At 43.8% G+C, this 26,164-nt stretch overlaps 1 protein-coding gene and 1 long non-coding RNA gene across 2 annotated transcripts in view; one reads left to right on the top strand and one right to left on the bottom strand.

The window, feature by feature from the left end:
* Positions 1-4,173: 4,173 nt before the first annotated feature.
* The window catches only part of RSRC1 (arginine and serine rich coiled-coil 1), a 133,572-nt gene continuing 111,581 nt past the window's right edge, over positions 4,174-26,164 (bottom strand). The window contains exons 9-11 of the mRNA XM_065073225.1: positions 7,440-7,546; positions 6,483-6,629; positions 4,174-5,740 (exon numbers count right to left, since the gene is read on the bottom strand). Coding sequence (XP_064929297.1) covers positions 5,648-5,740; positions 6,483-6,629; positions 7,440-7,546 — 347 coding nt within the window. The 3' untranslated portion in view covers positions 4,174-5,647. The remainder of the gene's footprint in view (positions 5,741-6,482; positions 6,630-7,439; positions 7,547-26,164) is intronic.
* On the top strand, positions 8,474-25,672 carry LOC110362365 (uncharacterized). The gene is made up of 4 exons (XR_010474567.1): positions 8,474-11,001; positions 19,217-19,370; positions 20,379-20,502; positions 23,675-25,672. It is a non-coding gene; the product is annotated as an uncharacterized LOC110362365 (long non-coding RNA).

The raw sequence follows: 26,164 nt of genomic DNA, 5'->3' as shown, positions 1-26,164 counted from the left end.
TGTTTACCTAACTCTTGAGAACTAACACAGTATATTAAAAATAGGTCCTTTTCTGAACTATTTTGGCAAAGGCCGGGAGCAGAGCACTCGGGGCTCCGCTCGGTTCTGCGCTGGCTGTTTCCATGGGCAATGTCAGGCACAAGGTTGCAGGTAATTTGAGAGGACTCCGGCAATCAGCGCTCCAGCCCCAGCAGTTCCGTAAGGATCAGCAGGAACTATTTAAACTTCAAATGTATTGGCAGAAATGAGGTTTCCTTCCTTCTTACAGCAAAGTCTTTTTAGAGCTCGGCTTAAGGATGCAGCGCAATTTCCAAAGGCTTAAGCATATTTTTAGTGGAAGTGGCTTTTTGACAGTGTTGCTACAAAACCGATTACGTTCCATCTGTAATGTCGTCCCCGAGCAGAGTCTTTTGCAAAGGCAGTTTGTTATAAATTGTTTGTAAATGTCAGATAAAAGCATCGCTCTGCTGCAAGCGACTAGAGGTAGATGTGTAAGAACATTTTCATTAATATTTTATTTAAATATATATTCAGTTCACATAGTTGCCCAGCTCCTTAACTTGCATGAGTACTGAAATAAGATGACAATAATGTATTTAAAAAATACTGAAATTCGCTGAGAAGGCATCCAGAAATGGAATTTGACATTTTTACAAATGTGGCCTGTATTTAGTTTCTAGTAATAATAATTAATGAGATCTGCGTATGCTTTCCTTTCAGAGCTGTAATGTGGAAATGCAGCCGCTGCCTCCCGAGCCGCACAGACCCTCAGGAGCCTCAGGTCCCGTCATCCTGCTCCAGAAGCCGGCGGTGCTGGTGAGCGAGGGCAGCACCACCTTAGGCAGCTGGTTGTGCTGATGAAAGAGGAGAAAAACCCACTTTTCCTTCCTATAAACTCCCCAGGGACTGCGCCACGTAGACTGTAAATATTTGGAGCTTACCTTTGCGAGCGGCATGTTTTATTTGAAAAGATGTAGATTGTAAGGCAACAGAAAACTGAGACAAACTGCTCGTCTTGTTACCCCAGTCCCAGCTCTGGTCAGGAAGTAAAAAGGCAGATTTGGTTTATGTGCGTCTCATTCATGTGGCCTTTCTGTGTCCTGAGCGAGAACTGCGCCGGGAGGGCAGGGACATCTAGTGGGAATGCGATTTTTACAGTGGCAGACGACACCTTTTATTGAACTACAGCCTTTTCAAAATAGCGCATTCAAAGATGATGCCCAAGGGCCGAAAGGCTGCTCATGTCGTTACTGCCTCTGCAGCCCCAGTCTGTATTGGACTTTTGATGAAGCAAAATGATGGCAAAGTAGCGATTTTCATTTTCACCTGGGTTTAAATCATGGAATAACCATTTCCAGCTCACCTTGATGTGGGGGAGCGCAGCTGGAAGCGAAGCGTCCCTGGGCTGAGCTGCAACTGCTGCTTCCTTCCAGAAAATAGACGTATCGTGTCACATCTCAGCCGGAGCGGCAATTCCAGAGTGACTCAGTGTCTAAGTCTTGCTCCCCAGCGTCACATAATCCGGCCTAGCCACTGATACTCTTTTTTTTTTAGATCTTAGCAAAGGAGGGAGACAAGAAGGGAAGAGCCAGGAAAAAAGAAATTAGACAATGTTGCACTAAGTCAAAATTACAAATGAGTATTTCAAATAATACTTCTAGCATCGCTTTTCATTCCTGCTGCACGCTGAAGAGTCGCTGCAGCCCCGTGTCGTATGTGGATTAAGTCACAGGTTCAAGCTGATCTCTCCTGAAACAGGTTTCTGGAGTTCAAGGATCTCCACTAAAAATAACTTGCTTCTTGTAACTTGACAAATGGAAAATGCAATCATGGAGAGGTTGGTTTTGGGTTACAGACAGGAAAATGGCTTTGGGATCATCCAGTCCTGCTCATATCAGAGCGACTGAAGCACAAGCAGCAAAATTCGATCTCCTGGCTGGCAGTGTTTGCTTAGATACCATTATTTTTGCAGCAAAAATATTTCTAAAACATTGTAACAATGATAATAATTTAAAAACTAAACACAGCTCCTTTTCAAGCCATTATCAGAGTAAAAAATAGTTGTGGAGATGCTGGATGACTCAAGAAATCAGAAGGGCCTAGTGAACAATTTACCTAAAAGTTATCAAATCAAACCCAGCCTGGTTTGATGTTAATTGGCGGTGGCTGTTGAGCAGACTAAGTGCAATGAGTTTGCTAATGCGATTTCCAGGGGCAGAGTCTTTGCTGATACCAGAGCTCTGACCGGCTCAAGTTACAAGCATTATCTTTCCACTCCTACACACCGTTCCCCTGATTTAAGGTGGTTTGGTGTTAGGAGGAACTTTGTGCAAGAGCTGATTTTATCAGAGGTGCCCAGTCACCAGTCCTGAATGACAAAACCGTGTCACTGCTGTCCCTGCAGGCTGCACAGCACACATCACGCTCCTGTGTTACCAGGATAACCAGCAAACAGCCGTTGCCTTCCCTTTCTTCTTCAGGAATCCACTCCCTGTCATGAGCAGCAAGGAGAAAAGTGGAAAATATGATAAAAAAATTAACTCTCCATATGCAAGAGTCCTAAATGCCAAATGTGAGACCACCAGAAGAGCTTAGAAACAAGGAAACTAAGAAAGTAGGATTATTGTCAAAAGGCGTCGCTGGTTTTTGGCCCAGGAGAGGCGTGGGTTGACACCCAGCAGTGCATTTTCCCAGGTTAACGGTGATTAATTTGTACACGTTGATATGGGTTTCGTGTCCATGTTACGACACAGTTAATTAAATTTATATCTGGCTGATCAGGTAACACCTGCCACCTTTTCCTCAAGCAAAAAGGCCCCACACGTGGAACGGTGGAGTGCAGAGGGATTTGGCTACAGTCCATGCGTGTGTCCAAGTCTTGTAAAATAACGTTAAACAGTAAGTTTGTCAGAATTCTGCCTGGTTGTGCATAGCTGGATACAGAGGAAAGTTTATTTCTGATGTTGCTGCCTTCTTCCATATTTCATTTCTGATACTCAAATATCTGCCTACCTTTGACAGGAAAATGAATAATTTATCACAGGATGCTGTTCAAGTAAAAGCAAAACAAGGAAATAGTTTACACAACTTGAATCGGGAGTGCTGCAGTCTCAACATTTAACACTTCCAACCCTACAAACTGGCCTTATACAACCTCTGGTTTACAGGAGCAAATGTGGAGCAGCCTCTATTTTTGCTGAAGGGTGAAGCTGTGGAATCACCGGCAGGTTCTCAGCGGGCAGAGCCGCGATCCACAGCCCCTCGACAGGGCTCAGCTTGGGGAACCACCCGGCCTGGCTGCAAACGGGTCCTGCAAAAGGCCACTCGCCTCCCGACGATCAGCAGTTGGATACTGAGCTTCACCGTACCCAGCAAGGGAGCCGCGACCAGATTAAAACTCACCTGCGAGACACAACTTGTGGCGTTGCCGAGGCCGCTCCAGCTCCCGTGAGCCAGGACACACTCGAGAGTTACCGACCTGCTTTAGACATGCCCAGAAATGCGCATTGCCTGGACGTGCAGCTTCGTAACGACCCGGACAGCTCGTTTTCTAATTTGTAACAGATGGTATTTATGGAAAAACTCCATCCTCACAATTCCAACATCGCCCAGTACCAGCGACTTCATAAACTTCAAGTATTTGTAATGAATGTCCAAAGTAGGAATTGAGAGGGACAGAATATAAACCCTCTTCTTAAATGAACTGTCTCCACAGAGATGCTGGAGCAACAAACCGGTTTTGTATTCCATGAAAACTACAGAGTTCTGAGCAATGATTTATTGGTTATTCTGATCACTAACCCACAACTGGAAGTATCAAAATCAACTTTATAATGATTTGCTCCACGTTTCAACTTACGTTTGGTGTATTCCAGTACATATTCCTATTAAATTCAGATCATCTAAACGCTATTTCCATTTTCTTTACAGATATTGCTCCCAATTCTCCTCCAGCACGGACTCGCTGGATAAATTTAGTTGTTGATCAATAAGCAATAGTGGGTACACCCCGTTGTTACTCCTAAGTCTTATTTACCTACAACGGACCAGTCTGTAGAATTTTTAAATATCCTATAGCGTTGTGAATTAAATAAAAGGAATAATTTTATATCCAATAAAAATACCAGCATTATCCAACATAATGTGAGAAAAAGAGGAATTTACACCTGTACCTTACATGGACATCAAATAGGTTTTATTTACTATGAGAAACAACAGGAGATTAGAAAACAGAACAATGACAGATATTTATCATTTGAAAATGCTGAAATGAAACAAGAGAAACAATCTTTCCCACTTTTCTTGCAGACAAGGTCTTGAAACACAGCGGGTTTAACACACGACCAAGTGCAACTAACACTGTTCATAAAGAACGAGTAAAAACGTGTGAGAATGCAAATTTAATACATTTTCCTTTTACATCAGCCATCTAAAAAATGGAAGACAAGCAAAGTCCATCTCCAGAATCATCCTCTGGTTTTTTTGTCACTACAGATCGCAGAATAAGGAAAAATAAAAATAACCCTTATGAATTTCTTCGCTCACCTGGGAAAGCTGCTGTGGTCGTTTCCAACCAGGGGTGTCCAGAGGTGGGGGCTCCGTGTGGCTCTACTGATGGAACAGTTTTCTCAGAGCTCTGCTAAGGTACCTCAGAATAACCACTATTGTATTTTATTTGGTTGATCTCTGACATTTAGTTGGATGATGGGCAGATTTTTTAATGTAGGTATAGTCAGGCTAAATTGGCTATATGTTCAAATAGGACTAATCTTTCATCATTTTAAAGTCACACCTAGACAAACCGAGCCTTCGTAGACTGAAAACAGTCGCTCTGTTCAGAAATATTAGGTAATATTAACATAGCTGTTATTAATTGGCATGTCATTAATCTTGTTGAACAAAGGTCTGTACCATTACACACAATAATATTTATATTATTTCCCATTAAGTATCCATAGAAAGCTCTCTTTTCCAGATTATCGAACATTTTAATGTGCTTAAAATAATATTTCCTGAAGCCTGCTGCAAACTGTACAAATTTCTTTCAAAGGACAGCATAACATTTTCCTGCGGTCGCTGCCGGGCGCCGACAGCAGCGGGAGATGTTCACGGAAATGTAAACCATTCTCCCCGCTCAAGCCCAGCAGCAGGAGCCAGGACCCGGAACCGGAGGAGCCCCTGAGCCGGGAGCCCGTCCGCAGATGTGGGGGATTCCCGCGGCGCGGGGCGGCAGGAAGCGGCGCTCACAGGACAGCGCTTGCCCTGGATCCTCCAGCTGCGGGACATGGAGCGGGGGAGTCGCCTGGTAAATCTGCACTTGCTTTGACATCTTATTTTTCATTTATCTTTCAACTGCTACGTCATTATATATATATATATGGGGTTTTTTTTGATCGGGAGGTATAAAATTACATCTCCTTGGGCTGTCAGGTTTTTTACAGCCCAGAGGAATCCAGTACAAAAAAAGAAAATGACACTGCTGTGATAGCCTTCCCGTCCACTCCAATAAGTTCAGGAGAAAAACAGAGGATAGAACATTCTTGTTTATTCAGATGAAATATTTATTCTCTGTACAGCTCATACTGAGTATTAAAATCCCCTCAAAAGGGAAGAAGAGAGCGATGTGCTGGGAGGATCTGAGGAGAGCTCAGGCCACCGGGCTGCCCATGAGCCGCTCCTGCCGCAGCGCGATCAGCCTCTGGAACCACTTCTCTTCTGCCTCCGCCTTCTCGATGAACAGCTGAGAGACACGGGAGAGGAGCAAAAGGAGGTAAAACGCATTAACTTTGTTTGTTATCATCTGTTGAGATACGTATTGACTATTTCAGTGTCCAGGTACATAAGAGGTGACATAACTACCTAGTAAAGGTAGAGACTTTAATAACTGGAAAGCCAAGACGTTCCGGTTTCAGTGCCCTCCCGAAGCAGCAAGTTTGTCATATTGAACAGGTCTTGATCTTTGTCAGCATTGTTCATTATACACAGCTTGCATTAGTTTATTTACTGCAAGTCACTTTTAACTCACTAATTCTAAAAATCTGCCCTAAGTACTCCTGAAAAGAAATCTGCCGAAGTTTAGCCACATGTTTAAAATTCTCTAAAGTGTGTAATGCATTTAAAGCTTTACGATTTGGCAAGATGGGCAAGTGCTGAGTTTCCAACTACACAAACCACAAGCCATTTTTCCTGAATTTTTATTGCATAGGAATATTTATATAAACAGGATCTTAAATCCCCTCGCATTATATTAGTATGCTACTTTGTTGTAAAATGTGTTTGTAACTCCAAAACTACATGGCTGGTGAACAAGAGCTTTTGTAATTACTCTCTGTTGGATGGCACAAGGATTGTGACTGTTTTTGAGGCGTTAATTGAGGGTCTTCACAAATTATTTAAGGAGAACGGTTGTTAGGCCACACGAACCTGCTCTCATTCAATGGGCCGTCTTGTTGGAAAGCTAAAGTAAATACCAACACACTTACGTTTGGATGCGCTAAAGAATTGTCGTCTTGGTATTTGATGGCAGTGGGAATACTGGCAGGTGCTGGCTCTTTTTCAGGAGCAGGCGCATCGGCAGCTCCCGCTCCGACAGTTACAGGTTCGTATGGTAGATCAGGAGGCTCCGTTGACTAAAAAGAAAGAAACATCGGAATTTTATCCTCAAACTCCTAAATGAAAAGAATCCTCATGCAAATACTACCAGACTAAACACACAAAGTGAGAAAAAGGGATTGCAAAGGCAGGAGGAGAGAGCTTGCAGAACAGCAGCACTGGGGTTCCAGATCACTTTCTGAAGAAGCCACATGGACTTCTCGGAGACTTCTGGAAAGGCAAGAAAATGTGTGTTCTGGGGGAAACAAACAGCAGTAATTCCAAACACTTCACTGTCGGGTGGAAAAACTGAACAAGGCTTTGCTTGTGTACTTCACATGCAAGAGCATCCGAGTTCCCTAGAAGCCAAAATGCAGGGAAAGTTCTGAAACCCGAATGCCTCGTGTTAGGTTTTGGAAAGCTCTCTGAAAAAACCGCCGGTTTGTGTCAGGGACTAAATATAGTCTTGATGTCTGGCTTCAGTTAAGCAGAATTAAAAATACCAATCTCTACTTTTAACTAAAATGTAAATGTCCGATTACTTTTGGATTTTAATTTTCTGCTTTTCCTTAAAAAGTTCTTCACGGTTTTGCATGATTTTAGAAGAATTTTTAAAAATCAGAGTTGCTCAGCATAGGTAGAACAGACTGTCAAAACGATTGATTGTATTGAAATTCTTACACATTGAAATGCATTCTTCCCTGAACTCCAAGAACGTCGGAGAGTCGTCGGTGGGACTGAAGATTGTCAACATCCATGCTTTCTCATCAGCGGAAGCTCCATTAACAGCGCAGCTCCCACCCGGCTCTGAACGGATCACGCACCCAGAGAGGATATTGCAAACTTACCTTTTTGACTTCTTTACTCGATCGGAACGTCTGAGGAACAAAGGAGTCACTTTCAATAGCTTCAATTTCCTTCACTCGCTTCACTTGCTCGACCAGGGTGGCTTGGTCTACAAAGAGAAGGTGTCATGTCAGGACACATTAGTGTAAACCTGCAACAAATTCCGTGTCCAAGTAATGCCCTGAATATATTTTACAACAGTACATACTGGAAAAAAAATGGTAATGCAGGCTGAAATACTCTGTACAAAGAAAAACTCTCTTCTTTAGTAAAACTATCAACAGTGAGTTGGCTGTTGTTCAACGTATGATATTGTTCAAGATGTTAACTTCAGAATTTCCAGAGGTGTCCTTGCAGGGTAACGTCTGATTTACGGCATTGGGATTTTCTGGAGAAGCGAAAGATTTGGAGACGGTGGGGACAACTCAAGGGTATCATCTGTACAGAGCGGTAAATCTGCTTGTGTGGAGGCCAATTTGGCTTCTGCTGCTGCTATCTCGAGAGATGTGGCATCATCTGTGTTCTCAGGACATCCTTTTGCAAGAGGTTAAGAGATTAAATCAGCTGAGCTGTAAGGTGAGAGCTCAGCCCAACAAAACTGGGCATCGCCTCCAAAACTCTGCGGGTGAGCTGGGAGCAGGACCTGAGCTCAGCGCTCACCGAACCACACGTGGAGCGACAACGCAAAACCGACGTTGCCACAAAGATGCGGCAAAAACAACCTGGGGATTTCACAAATACACAATAATACCTTAACCACTCTAAACCACAAATTTAAATAAAAGAGAAATTGTAATTATATATTTAGTAGTGTATACATACGTATGTATAAAAGGTTAAATTTCTTGTTCCAGAGAAAGCAAAGTATATTTAAAATCAGGAAAGGTGCTTGTAGACCAAAAGAATTATTGAGAAATTCGGATGTACTGAATTCTTTCCCTTTATACAAATGTCTAAATCCACATTCACAGAGGTGCACATATACACTGCAAAATACTTTCTCTTTTGCATTAAAAAAAAAATAACAAAACAAACAGTAACTTACATTCACTGAAAACTCATTTCAGTCTATTACTGACAAGTGGAGCTTCAGATGAGCAATTAAACTAATAGCAGCTCGGAAATGTTCCTGGAACGGCCGTGTTCACGCTAAATTAACAGCCTCGTTTTATACCAACAGGTTGTACCGCAGAACTGGTTTATTTTCAGTCCCGGGCAGCGTGGCGTGTTCATTACGGTGCATCTGACACCAACGTGTTTCCTTTACCGTCTGTTTCATTTGCTGCTGCTTCAGATCCGCGGCTCAGTTCATCTTCCTCACCGCAGTGACGGGCAAATCTGGAATTCATTCTGCTAACTGCACGCTTGCCTTTCGGATTTTAACCGATTTCTCTTGGCCGTGCTCACTGCTCTTGGCCATTTGCTTCGCACCCAGCGCGTGGGGTCGGCTGCAACGCTGGAGGCGCCGACCTGAGCGGGTTTTGCTGTGAGCAGCTTTTATAACATAGATCAGTCAGAGGAAAGATGGGAAGAGACGTCGCTCTCAAGCAGCAAAAATTGCTGCTGAGAAAGTGTTTGGGAATATGGTTTAGTCTCTATGGATAAGATGGACAGAAAAAATCAGGAACATGCGAATTATTTCTGCAAATGTTGGACGTGCGGAAAGTGAAACACCCGGATGATGCTCAAGGGGTTGTGGAGCCTCAGCAAAGCTTCAGCTTAGGCCAGGCTTAATACAAGAGCTGTGCTACGGCCAAATGCGTAAAGCTGTCTTTATACCCGATTCTTTTGAATTTAGAAAGAAAAGAAATATAAACTTGCTTCCAATTAAGCTTGTGTTTAAAAGTTCTGTTGCTTGGCTGCTAAAGTTTTCTTTGTTTAACAAAAGATTTCTAAGGATCCCAAAGGGAGAGGGAATCGGAATTCATCCAGCTCTTGAGGGCAAATAAAGGGACGGTGAGTGCGCCTGGGATTAAAAGGAGGAATCAGAGAAAGGCAGGTGAATATAGATTTAAAATCCATTGCTCAACTCTGATTTCACAAATCCTGCGGTCAATCCCCAGCCTGTTACAGCATCTTACACAAACCTATGGGAATGACAAATTATTCAAGGGGCAAAAATCACTAAATGTTTAGAATTACATCAGTGACATTAACTTGGGGCAAATGGAGTGGAGGAAGCAGAACCCATTAGCGTCGGGTTTGACAAACACATTATTGGGAGATAAAACGACTTCCATGTGTTGTTTGTCAGATGTCAGGAGGAAGGATATGTATTTCCTAGTAAAATCAAAAATAATGGAGTCAGAAAGCTCAGAGGCTACAGACACAAAAAATAAATCAATACTAACTCATTGCGCGGCGAGTCCTTTTACCGCGTTACGGTGAAGAAACGAACTGAATCGTCTGTTAGGGCTTGTTGAGGCTGCTTTTATGAAAAGGCGATTCAGCAGAGGCCGCGGTCACCCCGGCAGCAGCTCCTGCGCCCCAGTTCTGCCCCTCCACGGGAAACTCAGTCTATGGGAGAACGTGGAGCTCGTGCCATTTTATAGCAATTAAGGATTTTTGCCCCCGTTAGCCCAGGGAGGGATTTAACAACATCAGAGATGATTCCGTATTTTACACTGCCAGGCTATATTCACATCTATCTACATCTTCCCACACATACATATATATACATACACACATCCTCTACAGCTGCTGTTTGCGTACTGAATTAGTCCATGTAAGCAGTAATTTTAAATGTCGCTTTAGGAATAAAATATCTATTGATCGTTTAGATGCCATCCAAAAATTTGACACGCACACTAATTAGAAACACCAGAGAATGGGGTAAACGCAAAAGTAACTCGCCTGCAAGTTCCATGTAAAATAGTCCCATTTCTTATTGCTGAAGACAAAGCTGCTGCAGAAGCCCGCAAAGAATTGAACACGCGTTGAAACTAAAGCATTAAATGACTGATAATATCTGGGGAATGACCCATTAAATAAAAACGTATTTTAAATATTTCTTGCATAATCTTTAGGCGTTAATTTGTAATTCTTACAGGTTTCATTGCTGATCTATAATCCCGACCGTGAAAATGAACCCGTGCCTTTACCTAAGGAGTTTTCTTTCAAGCAGGTCTAACTTAAATATCAAAGCATTGGCATAATAAACCTACAATATTCCTCAGAATATATGTTTCTTCGTATCTTGCTAATTATATTTAAAGAGGTATAGCTGGTTAATGTAATTGACCCACTTACAATATAAAACATTTTAAGTAATGTGCTTTGAAATACCTGCCAAAAAAGTTGCTATTTTTTCTGCTCTTTTGTTCATGAGTTGAGGATTAAAAGAAGAAAACACAAATAGATACCAGGTTAAAGAAACCAACTGAAAAGGAAAACATTGTCCCCTTCATCCCATTTTAGGATGAGCTCAGGTGGTCCTGTGGGGTTTTTATCTGGACTGAGACCTCCAAAGAAAGAAGTTTCGCTGCCAAAGTCACCAGAAGGATGAAACACCCTCCCGAGTGCGCAGCTGTGGCCAGAGGAAGTTCGGATTGTGCATCTGTAATTGTAAGTACTCTGGAACTACAATTATAATGTGCTAAAGGAGCATGTTGTAAGTATTCTAGGGCTTACTAGGGAGTCTTGGAGCACTGACAGTGTAATGTAATTCCACCCTCGCTTTCACAGTATTTTCAAACAAGTCTGGACACTAATAGCTTTTTCTTTAAAAAGAGTGGAAATATTGGGTATAAAATCAAGCAGGAGACACGGTGGTCACCTTTAGCAATTTAATTCTGCATATAAGAACGTTTAATTGAAGCATTTTAATCACATTTGGATTGGTGCTCGCAGGTTACCTCCACCAGCACGCTATTCCCTACACTCTCATTTTTAGGCTTTTTGGGGTATTTTTGAAAATATTCTGGGATAAAAAGTCCAGCTCGGGCCATAAGGCGGGATGAAACATCCCTAACGTGTTTCAATGATTTGAGAGGGCCGTGTCTTCCCGACCGCGGCCGTCACCCGCTGCCCCGCGGAGCCGCGCGCTCCCCGCACACAGCGAGACGTGTAACTCGATGCTCAATTTACCCTTGTCTCGTAGGAGATTTTTTCCCCGCTAATTGATAGAAATTAAGCCATTAATCAAGCCACCAGCCATCATTCAAACCGGGGAAGATGAATACAAACTTTCATCATAACCACCTTCCCCATTTTAGTGTTCATTAGCATTAATTTTTAATGCAATTATGCTATTCTTTTACGCTGAGCTCATAAATTACTGCTCTTTTGTTGCTCGCTGGCCTTGTAAAATCCAAGGTAATGCTTTGTGCTCTGATCTTAAAGGCAATTACTGGCTTCTTCTATCTTTTATATATCTCTATCCTAAATAACCTCTCTATTGTATGTACAAACTAATGAGTGTACATATTACCTATACGATAATATATTACAATTTGTCTCTGTTAAACCTGTTCACGTATCTGTTCTACACATTCAGCTAAATAAAAGTATTTCTGCATTTACCCACACCCCGCTATATATACAGGGGTCTGACTGTATGGAAACAACAGAACCAAAGTCCCACAGTGAAGTGCTGGATGTATAGAAAAAGAATCAGTGTATTGAACAGTGGCAATAAGATCCATACCTGAAGTTGGGGACCTGCGCAGGAATTGAGGCTTTGGACTTTCCTGTGTCTGCACTTCACAAAGTGATGCTGCAAGTGATTGTTATATTTTCTACGGCATGTTATAAAGTCTGGGATCATCCGCAGATTCTTTCAAGATGAGGGATTTATTCGGTGTGTTTAACAGTTCCACACGCTGACACACGGTGCCACTGTGATGCTCAGTGTCAATAACAGCAACTTCCAGGCTTTTATTCCCGTCCATATATTGATTCTCAGTAACGCAGCAGGGGAAATGCATGGGGGCTGCAGCCACCTCTGGCTGCCCTCAAACACCGAACACACAATTGAAGCGGTGAAAGGAAAAATTAAATGAAGATTAGCAAATTGCTGTTTGTTTGGGGTTTTTTTTAATTGCTTTTCTGCTTCTTTCCTGGGCCAGGCTTTTAGCTGCCACATGAAAACAAGCCATTCGCACCAGCTAAACATCTGTCTAGCGCCAATAAAATACCACACACGTATTTAAAATCCCATTTCATCCAGACCTGAGCCAGCAGAAACGGGGCGGTTCTCAGTTAAGTCTCACACTCCTCCACAGGTTCCCCGGTCCCTCGGATAACTGCCCGTGTGACACGCAGTAAGTACACGAGCAACCACCAAGATCATCACAAAACCAGTTTTTAACAGAAGATAAAAGACTCAACACCAGCGATTGTGTTTTAAACAAATAGATATGATTTCAAGTTAACCAAAGGAACAGACTCCCCAAGCTTCACGGGCTCCTTCATTCATCCCATTTTGGTGAACACAGACATTGGCTCCACACCGAGATGCTCCAATTCGCTTCTTCCCGCTGCCGGCAAAGCACCGAACGGCCTCAATGCCGGCACAGACCTGCCCGGAGCACCAAAACACGCGAAATCCGGTAAAACCTTCAATAGGATGCGCTCGGTCCCCCGTCCTCACTCAGAGCGCTGGGTGTGAATACGGATGCCCCCGATGAGCAAACGAATGTTTCACCACAAGGCACGAAGCAAACCCGACCCCAGCAGCAGGGCGGCCGTGTCCAGAACGGGAATGCCGCCCCGGCTCACCCCGGCCTGCGATGACACCGATGACACCCCAGCCCTGACGGTTTTCTAGCCAAAAACATTGCTGTTTTTTCTCTCAAGTTTGGTAGAAAATGAAATTTAAGATACCAAAAATACATTAGCCAAAGTTTTTGAGAGGTCTTGCAGAGCCCACTTATCATAAATCCATATCAATGACACTGTTAAAGCACTGGTTAATACTTATTTTATGAATATATATATGTATATATTATGGATTACATATGGCCCTGGTAACAACACTTGTAGTGAAGATTGCCTGGCCCATTGTGCTGTAAGATCCTGCAACTCTGTCAAACCTGAAATATTTGTGGTTAAAATCTTGTGTTTCTATCTACCTGAAGCACAATATTTTGCAGATTTCAGTCCAGCCGTTCATGAAGATACAGGGAAAGGGCCATTATTGCCAATTATTGGCAAACTTCTAAAAATTCACCTTCGTTTAGTCAAACCATAATACTTTGAAATCCCATTTGCTCCTGCTTTACCAAGATTTCTTATTTTTCAACCCCGAAAGACCAAAGAAAGGTTTAATACACACAACGTCGCGTGGTTTGTTATGTCCAACAAGGATCTACAAGCTTAAAACCCCCAGACTTTATTTGAAGTGACGTGGGATGAAACCATCCCAAGTGGAAGCGAAAAGGCAAAAATTAAGTATGCTGAGGACAATGTTCTGCTTTAAAAGTTCTCCGCAGCTGCCACCCTGCGGTACTTCTGTCTCTGCTCTCTTCTTAAAACCAGAATTAATAAAGCTCGCTCGACTCACCGGGCTGTAGGGAGGATAAAAGCGTTAATGTCGGGGACACGTTTGGACCCCGCGGTGATGAGCCCCCGGAACAGCCCGTGACGAAATCCATAGCGCTGCTTTCCGGACGAGGTTTGCATAGCTACGGTAAAATCAAGCACAGAGCTGCATACTGAGTAACGCAAATCTAAAATAATTAATAGTTCACGTTAACTAGAGACTGTTCAAAATGAAGCGACGCTGACTGAGGCAAAGACCCTGCGGAAAATGTGCAGTTACACTTTTCATAATGCTTGATTCTGGGTTTTTCCTTATTTTCCAAGCGTTTGGCCTGTCTTGCTGCGGTTTTGGGGTGGGTGTGTGTGTGCACAAACATCTGGATGCATTTGCACACACACAGATGCACTTTCTTCTAGACCCAGCTCAGCATCGGGACACAGAGATAAGACCCGGGCTCAGCGCCCTCCACGAACCAGTCCAGCGCTACATGAGATGCCCAAATTAAAGAGTAAGAAGGGATTTCACATTTCATCAGCCTTTTGATATTCTTGAAGACTATTTCTCTGCTCCAACCCTCTGATTTAGCCAATCCCACTCACCCACTCCAGGGACGGAGCTTCCTGGGACACAACATGATTTTGCTTTGTATTTTGGATGAGCTGGGGGCAAAGCAAAACAGAAAGGGGAAAAACCCACCTGTCTTACAATTGTCATTGGAGAAAATAATGACAAGAAATTCCTTCCCTGGGAAACGTGGGAAGTGATTTTCCCCATCCCAGTGCAGGGAGCCCCCACAGGCGCTTTCGGTGCCCGTGGTGAAGCATTGCTCAGGCTTTGTCATTGTGCACCAGCACTTTAAGCCAGGCTTAGCCCAAGAAAACCTAAACATTGAGTGTCTGACTGCACTATTCAATTTTTTATTTTATTTTTAATTTCTGCGGTGGGTTATTTTGGCAAAGGGCTAAAACACCACAGGTGGTCCCAACCCAGCATCGTCCCACCTGGCTTCTCTGGAGCATGGGATGGGACTAAGTGTCAGCCCTAAACCCGGCTCAGCCCATTGAGTCTTAGCACAGGGCTCATTGTGGCTGTATCGTACAATCCACCCGGGACACAGCACGTGCTCTGTTTACGATTTCTTTGCCCTTTTCTGTTAGTTTCTGTGGCGTTTGTCGGCCTCCTTCATCCTTCACACGTTTCTCATGTTTCAAAAATAGCGGTCGACTCATCCTCCCTCTTGTAAAGTTTCTTTTCCCTGTATATTAAATATATTCTTGTTTAAATCGAAAAAGAAACCGATGATTTGGAGACAAATAGCAAGCGGTATTTCACTGCTGGAAGGAGCCTGCGCGATGTGGATTTAGTGTCAAAATGTAAATCTGGGAATTTTGCCATGTTAAATTATAGGAACGCAGGCCCAGGAACGGGGTGATACCTTAATGCTTCAATGTGAAGGAAAGAAAACATAACTCAATTAAAATATGGACTTTGGGGACTTTTCTGACACTCTATATACTTGGGAAAGCTGCCACCTACCCTGACCTTTCCATTATAATTACGTATGTCATCTTAAATATCATTAATTTAGCCTGTATTTCACTCATCCTACGTGTTTACCGAGCGTCTGGATTTTCTCTTTGACTTTCATAACCCATCTCCTTCCAGGGAAGGAAAATACTTCAATAAAATAACAGACAACTTTCTTGCAATTACTTTGGAGAACAGCGATATTGACTTTAAACTAATAACCAGCGAATATTTAGCTGCCTGATGCTTTGAACGTATTTCTTTTAAAGCCGGCGTGATGACTTACACACGAACTTGGAGGAAATGCACACGTTTCTGTGGGATTGTCGCTTAAATCAAAAAGACAAGGCCCTTCTGACTGCAAGTAATTAATTCATTTAAAGTCTGCAGAGCCGCTTCTCATTTACATCGAGCGCTGCATTCAATTACTCCTCTAAGTGTGAGTTTTAATGTAAAATCAGACTCCAGGACCAGAAGGACAATCGCCGGATCCGTCTCCATCACCTGTATCGACACAGAGCGAATGCGGCGCCGTGTACACCGAGAGTTAGTCCTGCCCTACAGTTCAGCGAGAGATTAGAAGGGATGCACATATTTAAGTTAAAATAATCATTATTTTTTAAATGGAGCACTGAGCAGGTTGAGATCTAAACCTGTGTCTTGGGTAAGCTGGGGCAGCAGCACCTACACAATAGTTACAGTCCCTGAGAAGAGAAAAAGCAAACTCAGATGAAAATAAGACAAGTGTCGCCCGGTGTAAAGATGTTTTAAACGGAAAACGGTCACCCTCTCCCCAAAAATCCACTCGGCATGTAAAGCCTTTTCCTTAGAAATAGCTTTGCTTTCCATTTTCACAACTTACAACGCACAGAAGCGTCCATGCTGTTTAATCATCGCCCAGCTGGTGCATTGATTGCTCTATGTCTTTATTTGCCGCTAATGCTGGAAGCCCAAGACCAGAGTCTCTACCTGCAAAACTTCTTTATAGAAACCACCAAGTGCTGTGGTATTTTTACGTATTATTTTCTAGATATATCTAGATTTTGTAGCCACTTCAAAATCCTTCAACTATGTTTAATTAATTACTTGAGAGTTTTAAGCCAAAGATGTAAATCCTGCGTGCTTTTTTGAGAAAAATAATGCAAATATCTATATTTTCTTACACATGCAACCCTGCAAGCTCAGAGATGTCCCTTTGTTGCTTTGCCATTTGCTTTTTTAAGCACAAAACCCCGAAAGCACAACCATACACTTGGAGAATGAAAAGAAAATGATTGGAATATTTCACAGAATCCCAGAATGTCAGGGGTTGGAAGGGACCTGGAAAGCTCACCCAGTGCAATCCCCCCATGGAGCAGGAACACCCAGATGAGGTTACACAGGAAGGTGTCCAGGCGGGTTGGAATGTCTGCACAGAAGGAGACTCCACAACCCCCTGGGCAGCCTGGGCCAGGCTCTGCCACCCTCACCAGGAACAAGTTTCTTCTCAAATTTAAGCGGAACCTTTTGTGTTCCAGTTTGAACTCATTACCTCTTGTCCTATCATTGGTTGTCACCGAGAAGAGCCTGGCTCCATCCTCCTGACACTCACCCTTTATGTATTTGTAAACATTAATGAGGTCACCCCTCAGTCTCCTCTTGTCCAGCTCCAGAGCCCCAGCTCCCTCAGCCTTTCCTCACACGGGAGATGCTCCACTCCCTTCAGCATCTTGGTGGCTGCGCTGGACTCTCTCCAGCAGTTCCCTGTCCTGCTGGAACTGAGGGGCCACAACTGGACACAATATTCCAGGTGTGGTCTCCCCAGGGCAGAGCAGAGGGGCAGGAGAACCTCTCTGACCTACTGACCACCCCCTTCTAACCCACCCCAGGTACCATTGGCCTTCCTGGCCACAAGGGCCCAGTGCTGGCTCATGGTCACCCTGCTGTCCCCAGGACCCCCAGGTCCCTTTCCCTTACACTGCTCTCTAATAGGTCATTCCCCAGCTTATACTGGAACCTGGGTTGTTCCTGCCCAGACTCTACACTTGCCCTTGTTATATTTCAACTCTCCAGCCTGTCCAGGTCTCTGATGGCAGCACAGCCTCTGGTGTGTCACCACTCCTCCCAGCTTGGCGTCATCAGCAAACTTGCTGATAGCCAAGAATGAGGCTTCGCTTTCTTCTGCTTTGATTAACGTGCTGTGACGTGAACTGATCGATCCATTTCTTCATCTGCTTTCTAACGACTTCACAACTCTACAAGAGACCCCAAAAAAGGGTTATTTTGTGTCTAAAGCCGCTGTGGAAACTCAGGTCAACTCTAAACCCACCGAAACCTTAGGAACCCTCTGGGGGGAGGGTGTAATAGTTTTTGATTGAATTGATTGTTCCCCGACAATCCGCGACTCAGCCTCGCAAATGCATCAGCTCGGTAATGAGGAGCTATTAAGTCGATTGATTTTCTGATTTCAATTGATAGCGAACAGGCCAAAGCTACACATCAATATTTGCGTAAGTAATACCCAAGAGCTATCAATTCTAACAAATGAAAACCTCAATAGAGCAAACAGTGCAAATTAATGGAAATTTAAAGACCAAACCTCAGAATTTAAGTGAAATATTCGATGAATGGGTAAACACGCTTAACGTTTCGGGAGAATTCGGGGGTTTAGGTGAGGGAAACAAATCTACAGAAGCTCCCAGAAGATGCTCTGTGCGTGGTACCCAACCCGGGAACGCCACAACACGGAGGTTTTTTAATATTGATGGAATATCAAAAAGAAGCAATAAAAATGCAGTTTCCTCCGAGCCAGGAGGAATTTTCCTTGTTTTCCTTTTTATTATTATTATTCACGGGGTTTATGAGAGGGCTGAAAATCAGGTTTTTCAAGAACTCGCGCCCCTCTGGGTTCAAACGCCGCCGGTTTATTTTCCCTTGGAGAAGAAGCAGCTTTTCAATACGTAGCTATAATTTCTTTTTTAAATGACTGAAGTCAGAAAACTAATGACGTGATTGCTTTACAATCCCATTACCTTAACTGATGCTCGTCTCCGACTGATCCTTTAGCACAGAGAAACGCCATCGAGACGGCAGTAAAATACACAACATGAATGAAGTACAGAAGCCGCTTTTGGTTTTCATCTGCCTTCAATTTTAAAGACAATCTCCAGTCTTTTAATTTGCAAAAACAAAGTCATCGATTGCTCTGAGACAACATAAGGTTATCGGTATTTTCACTTTTAGAAGTAGTTTAAAACGTTGTATTTGATGGGTTTTTGCGATTGGCTTCTATGAGCACGTCCCCCTTCAAACACGTTCAGAGACACCAATGACGCTGAACTAAGGGGATGGCTTTAATGTAAAACCAGGTTTAAAAGGCTCTGAAATCCAGTATTTCCTAACGTGGTGCTGATGAAATCCCCCGACTCTCAGCACAGAGCCAGGAAGGGAAAATCACCTTATTAGCTGAGATTCCAGCTCTGCACCAGCAGCACCGGTTAGAGAGGGAGAACCTGCTTAGTGCTCCACCTGCTTCGATATCTCCATAAAACTCACGTGAACACAGACAAAAGCTGCTCTGTGTTTTAAAACAGAGCCAAAGACACTTCCACAGATAAGGGAAATTATTATTTTTAATCTACTTTTCCCTCGACTTGCTACAATTTCCCCGTGACCACCCACAGGCTTCGCTTTTCTGCTCCACAGACGTTCAGCCACCACACGAAATAAAGGCAAAGTTTAGACTGTTCCTATGCAAACAGGAGGACTAAACCAAACCCTTCTTCTTTCCAGGTGAAACACACGTGTTCATAACCCCCAACAAGAGCGTCACACGACCAGTGTCCGTATTTCCGTCTTTCTCCAGCACCAAATTGCAACAGTGGAAATAAATCAGCCGAAAAGAAGATTAACTTGTGTTATTGGAAATGCCGTCGTCTCAGGAATCGTGAGTTTAAAGAACTTGCTGAAATCCACCATTTACCTCAATTACAACTTGTTTTTAAGCGCCCATGCTGGTGAACACTAAAATACACATTTACAATCAAAAAATCATGTTTTCTTACAGTTTTCTTTGCCCTTTTTGCAATCACTGGGGAGAAACCTTTTAATTGCGAGTGGGTTGCAGGTTGAACATCCTGCTGGTGGGCAGATCGCTTCATATTAATTTGACTAAATCTAATAAAAGGAAATAATTTTTTAAGTTTTCCTGAAAAACTTGGTTCCGCAGAGTGCAAATATGCATTAAAAATATATGTGCAAGAGCCCGGGGCCCGTTCCTGGTCAATGCAGCCCTATATCAGCACACTCTCATTTTCACACCAGCTAAAGGAGCAAACGGTGTTCAGTGGCTTGGGCGGGTTTCTGCCCAACGGCCACTCCACCCTTTGCATTTGCTTTATTCCTTTATTCTCATTTTTGCAATATATAGTATTTAAGACCATTCCCTGCTCCAGGGAGCCCCAGTCCCCGCAGGGGTTTGAAGCTGGTGATAAACCCGCCACGTTCCAATGGTGACTTCCCGCCCCTAATAATCTTTGGCTAATCAATCATCCAATTTAGTGCTAAAGGGATATTTTGACCCAAAACACTGTGCAACCTTTGCAAGTCAGCACCGCTCAACAGTCAAAAACCTCCTTTTCCTATGTGTAATGACCACGTTCCCCTCTCTGGCACCGCACAGATGCCCAATAGCCAAACAGGTCAAATTATAACTTCCTGTATCTTCAACTTTGGTAAGTTTGGTAACTTCGGGTAAGTTTGGTATGATTCCTGATGATTTGAAGCTTTCTAACGTCACCTTTGGATCTAAATGCTGTCACACGATGTATCTGGTGTCCTTCAGGATTGCACCGCTGGGACTTGGCTCCTTTTAAACACCCGAACTGAACCCCCAACCCTGCTATAGACATTTTCCTCTCTATTTCTTCCCTGTTTAACCCCCTGTGTTTTGCAGTGCTCCAGGTGACACCTCGGCCCGGAGGAGCGTTACGGTAGCAGGACAAAGCTTTCTCTAAATCATTTCTTTCTGCACAAACTGAAGAACGCGGGTATTTCCAGCCCAGCAACTGGAATCGGAGGTAATTAACATTTCAATGCCTTTTAACGCGGTACACAGGCAAAAACACAAACTCTAATATCGTATGTATTAAAAACCACCCATGAATAAACTTAGGCCTGTTATAAAAACACACATGAATACGCTTAACCCTGGCGATGACAAGAAAAATGTGGTGTTTCACTATATTAATGGTTCCCAACTCAAAATTACACAAGAAAACATACTTTTTAAGAGCAAGAGCATTTTCTTTCCCTTCCTTGCCAAATTCTGCTAATAAAGCAATGTGCTATTGCAACAAACCCTCCCAGCTACTCTTGTGGGAACTTGCTTGGTGCTATGAAAACACAAATACATTTTTCAGTCAATGTATGTTAAAATCGAGCTGAACTGGGGCTTCTGAATCCAAGCTACGCTGGTCCCATGCACAGGATCAAACTGGGGTGGAGAGTCCCTGGTTCCTCCAGTCCTCCCATGAGCATCCCAGTCACCCCCGAGCATCCCAATCACCCCTGAGCATTTCAGTCACCCCAAGAGCAACCGAATCACCCCTGATCATCCACAGAATCCCAGGATGTCAGGGGTTGAAGGGCCCTGGAAAGCTCACCCAGTGCAATCCCCCCATGGAGCAGGAACACCCAGATGAGGTTACACAGGAAGGTGTCCAGGCGGGTTGGAATGTCTGCACAGAAGGAGACTCCACAACCCCCTGGGCAGCCTGGGCCAGGCTCTGCCACCCTCACTGGGAACAAGTTTCTTCTCATATTTAAATGGAACCTCCTGTGTCCAGTTTGCACCCATTACCCCTTGTCCTGTCACTGGTTGTCACCCAGAAGAGCCTGGCTCCATCCTCCTGACACTCCCCCTTTCCCTATTGATCCCCATGAATGAGTCCCCCCTCAGTCTCCTCCAGCTCCAGAGCCCCAGCTCCCTCAGCCTTTCCTCACACGGGAGATGCTCCACTCCAGTCCCCCCTGAGCATCCCAGTCACCCCCTGAGCAACCTGATCACCACGGCCGGCAGCTGCTGGGGGCACATGGAGTGGTTTGGGATGAAGGGACGTTCCCAGCTCCCCCAGTGCCCCCCCTGCCATGAGCAGGGACATCTTCACCAGCTCAGGGTGCTCAGAGCCCCGTCCAGCCTGGCCTGGGATGTCTCCAGGGATGGTTCATCTACCACCTCTCTGGGTACCTGGGCCAGGCTCTCACCACCCTCAAGGGGAAGAATTTCTAGTGATAGGCTCTTGTTGAGGTACAATAAAGAGACTGGCCAGCAAAGATACCACACTTCACACTGCAATTTCTCCTTCGTGTTTTTCATCATTATTCTGATGCTTTTCCTAACATGCTGCACTCTGCCACCACAACTGCACAAAACTTCCCGTTTTTATATTATCCTTGATTTGTTTTTGCTCACTTTTAATTATAAAACGTCAATAAAAAGATTAAACGCACATAAAACGAGATCAGAGTGCGCGGCAGATGCTGAACGCTCCTCCGGAGACGCGCAGCGCGACACCAGGTGTTGGTGTCACACTAATGAAGCAGCAGCGCTCGCCAGGGACCCCACGGGTGGAGCTGCCGGGCTCAGACCCCCCTTCAAATCTGCCATTCTGGAGGCAAAACTGGACACACTTGAGATTGCAGTTTTGATAAGAGTTTAAAAAAAAGGCGCCTATCTATACTAAATAATTTGGAGACTTAACAGACTGAGTTCAGGTCATTGCCATAACAATGAACTTCGCTAAAATTTACTGAACATAAACGATGACCTGAGGCAACAACTAATGAACTTAAGGGCATCCTAATAGATTTCTGTATCATTGAATGAAGCACTTTAACTTATTACGGCTGCACGGCCTGACCTCATGCAATCAAATCTCTTAGTAGCGGATTCAACCTGTGTTCTTAATATCAGTTACACTGAGGTACAGTCTTTTAACTTCCACTGAGGGAAGTGTTAAATAAAGTAAAATATCATGGATAAACTACTGGTTAGACTCTCCATCTTGTCCAACAGGTTAAAGATGAGTAAATAAAAACCAATAGAGCTTATTGTTTGGGATACCTGCAGAACTTACGATTAAGGGGTTGTCTACAGGTTGAGCCCAGGTTTTGTTGTACGTATGAACTTGCTTTTGTGCTGCTCCATCTCTCCAATCCCTGCAGCCTTTACCCCGAAAATCCACGTTCAAAAACAGCAAGTCGAGCCCATCACATTCATCTAAGACATTTCATCCGTATCCCATCAGTCAGTTCAACCTCTACCTGTTTAATTCCCGCACGGCAGGTCTGAGATTAGTGGCAGAAAACACTGAGATTCTTCCCCAACTGACTCCTTAAGCACATCCAAGTTATCTTTCCTTTTCATAGATTTTTAACTAGATTTACCTATCTATTTGATATGAAATAGCAAGACAGGAGAGAAGAGATTTTAAAACCACCTCCTGTGTGCACATACGTGCTATTTCATCTAAATCCATACAATACAGTATTTCAAGCCCATTTAGGCTGCAGTGACACATTATAACGGTTGTGCAGAGCACAGCTTTCCTGCTTTGATTCAAATCCTATTAATCCACATGTTCCAAGCAGTGCCGTGAAGCGTTAGGTGCTTCCCCCCGCAGGACAAACCAAGGATTTGGTTTATTTCAGTTTAAAGGCCAGTTCTGGCTTTGGCGCCGCTCTCGTTTGCATCCCTCGGCCCTCCCGCCCACGTGGGCTCCATCTCCCAGCCCACCCCAAATGATGTTTTCCAAGCATGTGCCACACGACTTGTTCACATAAATGGAGCAAATTAAACTGTCTCCACGTATATCCTATCGCATTTGTAGCCCCGATTTCTCTCCTTAACACGTGGCCAAGACACCGTATTATCTGCCTGCAGAGGTTGACCTCAGGATATTAGATTCTGCCGCACGCCTCTCTTGTACTAAACCGAGGGGAAACACTTAATCACCCCTGCCTTTGCAGGAAAAAATCAACTTTAAATTTGCCATGATGAAAAATCAATAAAGCAGTAATTGCTTGGCTTATCATCGCGCGGAGGAACAAATTGGGAAGCGAAGCTTCGCGTCCACCCAGATATCAGTGAAGCGCGTGGAGTTTCGGGATCACTAAGCCAGAAAAGGAAAAGGTCTCGGAGTGATAATTAAATCTACTCATGCTGATTTTCTGCCAAATTTATTTCCCCAGAGCACACAGAAATGTTGCAGTGCTTACCGGGAAGGCATCGCTAATCAATCCAGCACCGGGCCAGCGCACGGGAGGAACGGAAAACGCAGATTCGGGGGCGCCGCTCCACATCGATTCACCCACCCACGGATGGCCAAAGAACAAACCCTATTTAGCTGCATTCAGAAGAACAAACACCTTCTTTTCCTTGTTATCTGCCTCTGTGCTTGTCCAGCGCTGCCCCAGCTCCCCCGCAAGACGCGTTTTAAATGGAAAATTTGAAACTACTATTCTGCACGGTACGGTAAGAGAAACGACCCAAAAGGTTCACAATCCAGCCTGTCGGAATAAGAATGTGCTTTACTTCCACTCTTGCTATTCCCCATTTCAGCCGCTTTCAATCTGGCCCGCAGTGAAAATCGAGCTGGACAGGAAAATGCCCTGCAGATTTTGATGTCGTTGTTCAGACGGCCCCGAATGGAAACAAGTAAATGACAACAAAGCGAGAAAAACACCCCTCCATTGAAAATACTCCTGTAACAGTAGTGATTTTTTATTAATTATTATCATTATTAATAGACCTAATTTCATGCAGCAAATTAGCATAGCTCCAATGGAAGTGCAAATGCAATCAAACTGAACAATTCAAATGAGGTGGAGGGAGCCTTTTTCTTCCTTTCTTTTGCTTTTTTGTCGCACGCACACAAAAAGAATCATTTTGGTGTGTGTCCTTCAAGCGGCTACAGGGACTATGGTAATTAAACCATTTAGAGCAGCACGAGCCCCCGGTCTCTAATCTGGAGCTCAGGTCAGCTGTCTGTAGATTCTAATTTGTCCTCGATTTGTATTCATGCTGCATATTTCAGAGCGAAGCAGCGGGAGGGGCCATTGCTGCCTTGGAGGTCAAATCATTTGATTTCCGCGCAGATTACACGGAACGTCCGACATCGGATCTCACACCCGATCTGGTGACAAAATGACGATAAAGGTAACGCGGATGGGGTGGGGGAATTACTGGCTTTCAGGGGCTGGTTTGCAAACGGCAGCTCGACTCCTTCCAGGAAAGGTCAAAACTCCCTTTGGGAGACTTCCAACTTCAAACCATCAAACGGTGAATATTGGAGAATTCGATTTAAAAAAAAAAATTCAAAATTTCAAATTTTTGGAGGAAAAACTATATCTAAAAAAATACCTTTGGACAATGGTTAACAACGATTTAGTCATTAATCCACAGATATTTTAGCTAAACACTCTTGTTTGAAGATGAACAGATAGGATAAGGTTCAGCATACAACAGCAGCCAAAGCACAGGGTGGCTTTTACAACTGGACATTCCTCACAATTTCATTATTAACATTTTAACCAGAAGGGCTTGGGGGAGCAGGCAAAGAATCACTGTGAACAATTAAACACATAATAAAATGGTTGTGTGAATTAAAAAAAAAACAAGAAAACAATGGATTTTGCACTTTTTTCCTCACTTTTGCCATAGAAGCCAATCCAGTGAGAATTCAATGATCCAAAATATCCAAAATCGTTCTCTACTTAACCAAAACTAGAAAACAAAAGCTCAATCAGCACTCGCTACGCAATTGAACAAGCCTATTTGTTTCCCGGTGAAAATGAACCATTTTGTTCTAAATTGATAGCTAATTCCTCAGACCAATTGGTGGATTTCATGTAACAAGCTTCTCTTTGGGAAACGTGTTCTATTCATTTCCAAACACCGTAACAGCCTCACGACTCCTTCAAAGACACCACAGGACAGTTGTTATGGTGCTTATTAATAAATGGAAAGAAGTTCCCATTGTTCCCGATTTCCCTTTGCCTTTCCATCGTCACCCTTTATTATCACAAAGCAATTCCTAGAATATGAGATATAATAATAATTAAACCCAAGAAGTATTAGTGCACATTTGTGGCAGATGAGCCCCAGCCCCAGCTCTGAGCTCGTCTCTGCGATTTCTCCAGCAAATCTCCCGTTCTGGTTTAAACGTGGTGGGTGGGAACCAGAGAAGAGCAGCTAAATGGTCACACAGCGAATTGAAAGGATTTGGAGTATCGTCTTGCAGACGTGTCGGAAAGTAGATGAGCTGAGCTTTGAGGCACCCGGAGCCGTCACAAGACAGAGACTTCTCCTGCAGTTTATTAATCTGAGTTCCTGGATTGCGGAGATGAGGTTCTCAGGACACGGGGCTGGGTTATGGTTGGACTCAATGACCTTGAGAGTCTCTTCCAACCCAAACGACTCTATGATTCTATGAGTTCTCCCTCATACACTACGATGATATTTTTGCTCCACCTAATCCTAAAAAGCTATGGGAAAACCACACACAGCAAATGGAATCTCCATTACAGGAGAAGGCGAAACAACCGTATGCAGAGCCCTGATCTTATGAGTGGCCTTCACGACAAAGAAAACACACAATCATCATCAGTGAACCATCAGGTGCGAGGGAGCAGAGAATTGGGAACACAGGGACATCATTTTGTTCATTTTGCTAGGTTAGA

This window comes from Columba livia, chromosome 9, assembly GCF_036013475.1.
Source record: "Columba livia isolate bColLiv1 breed racing homer chromosome 9, bColLiv1.pat.W.v2, whole genome shotgun sequence".
Classification (NCBI taxonomy): Eukaryota; Metazoa; Chordata; class Aves; order Columbiformes; family Columbidae; genus Columba; species Columba livia.
The sequence above is the reverse complement of the archived record's forward strand: the minus strand, read 5'-3'. Positions and strand labels throughout refer to the sequence as shown.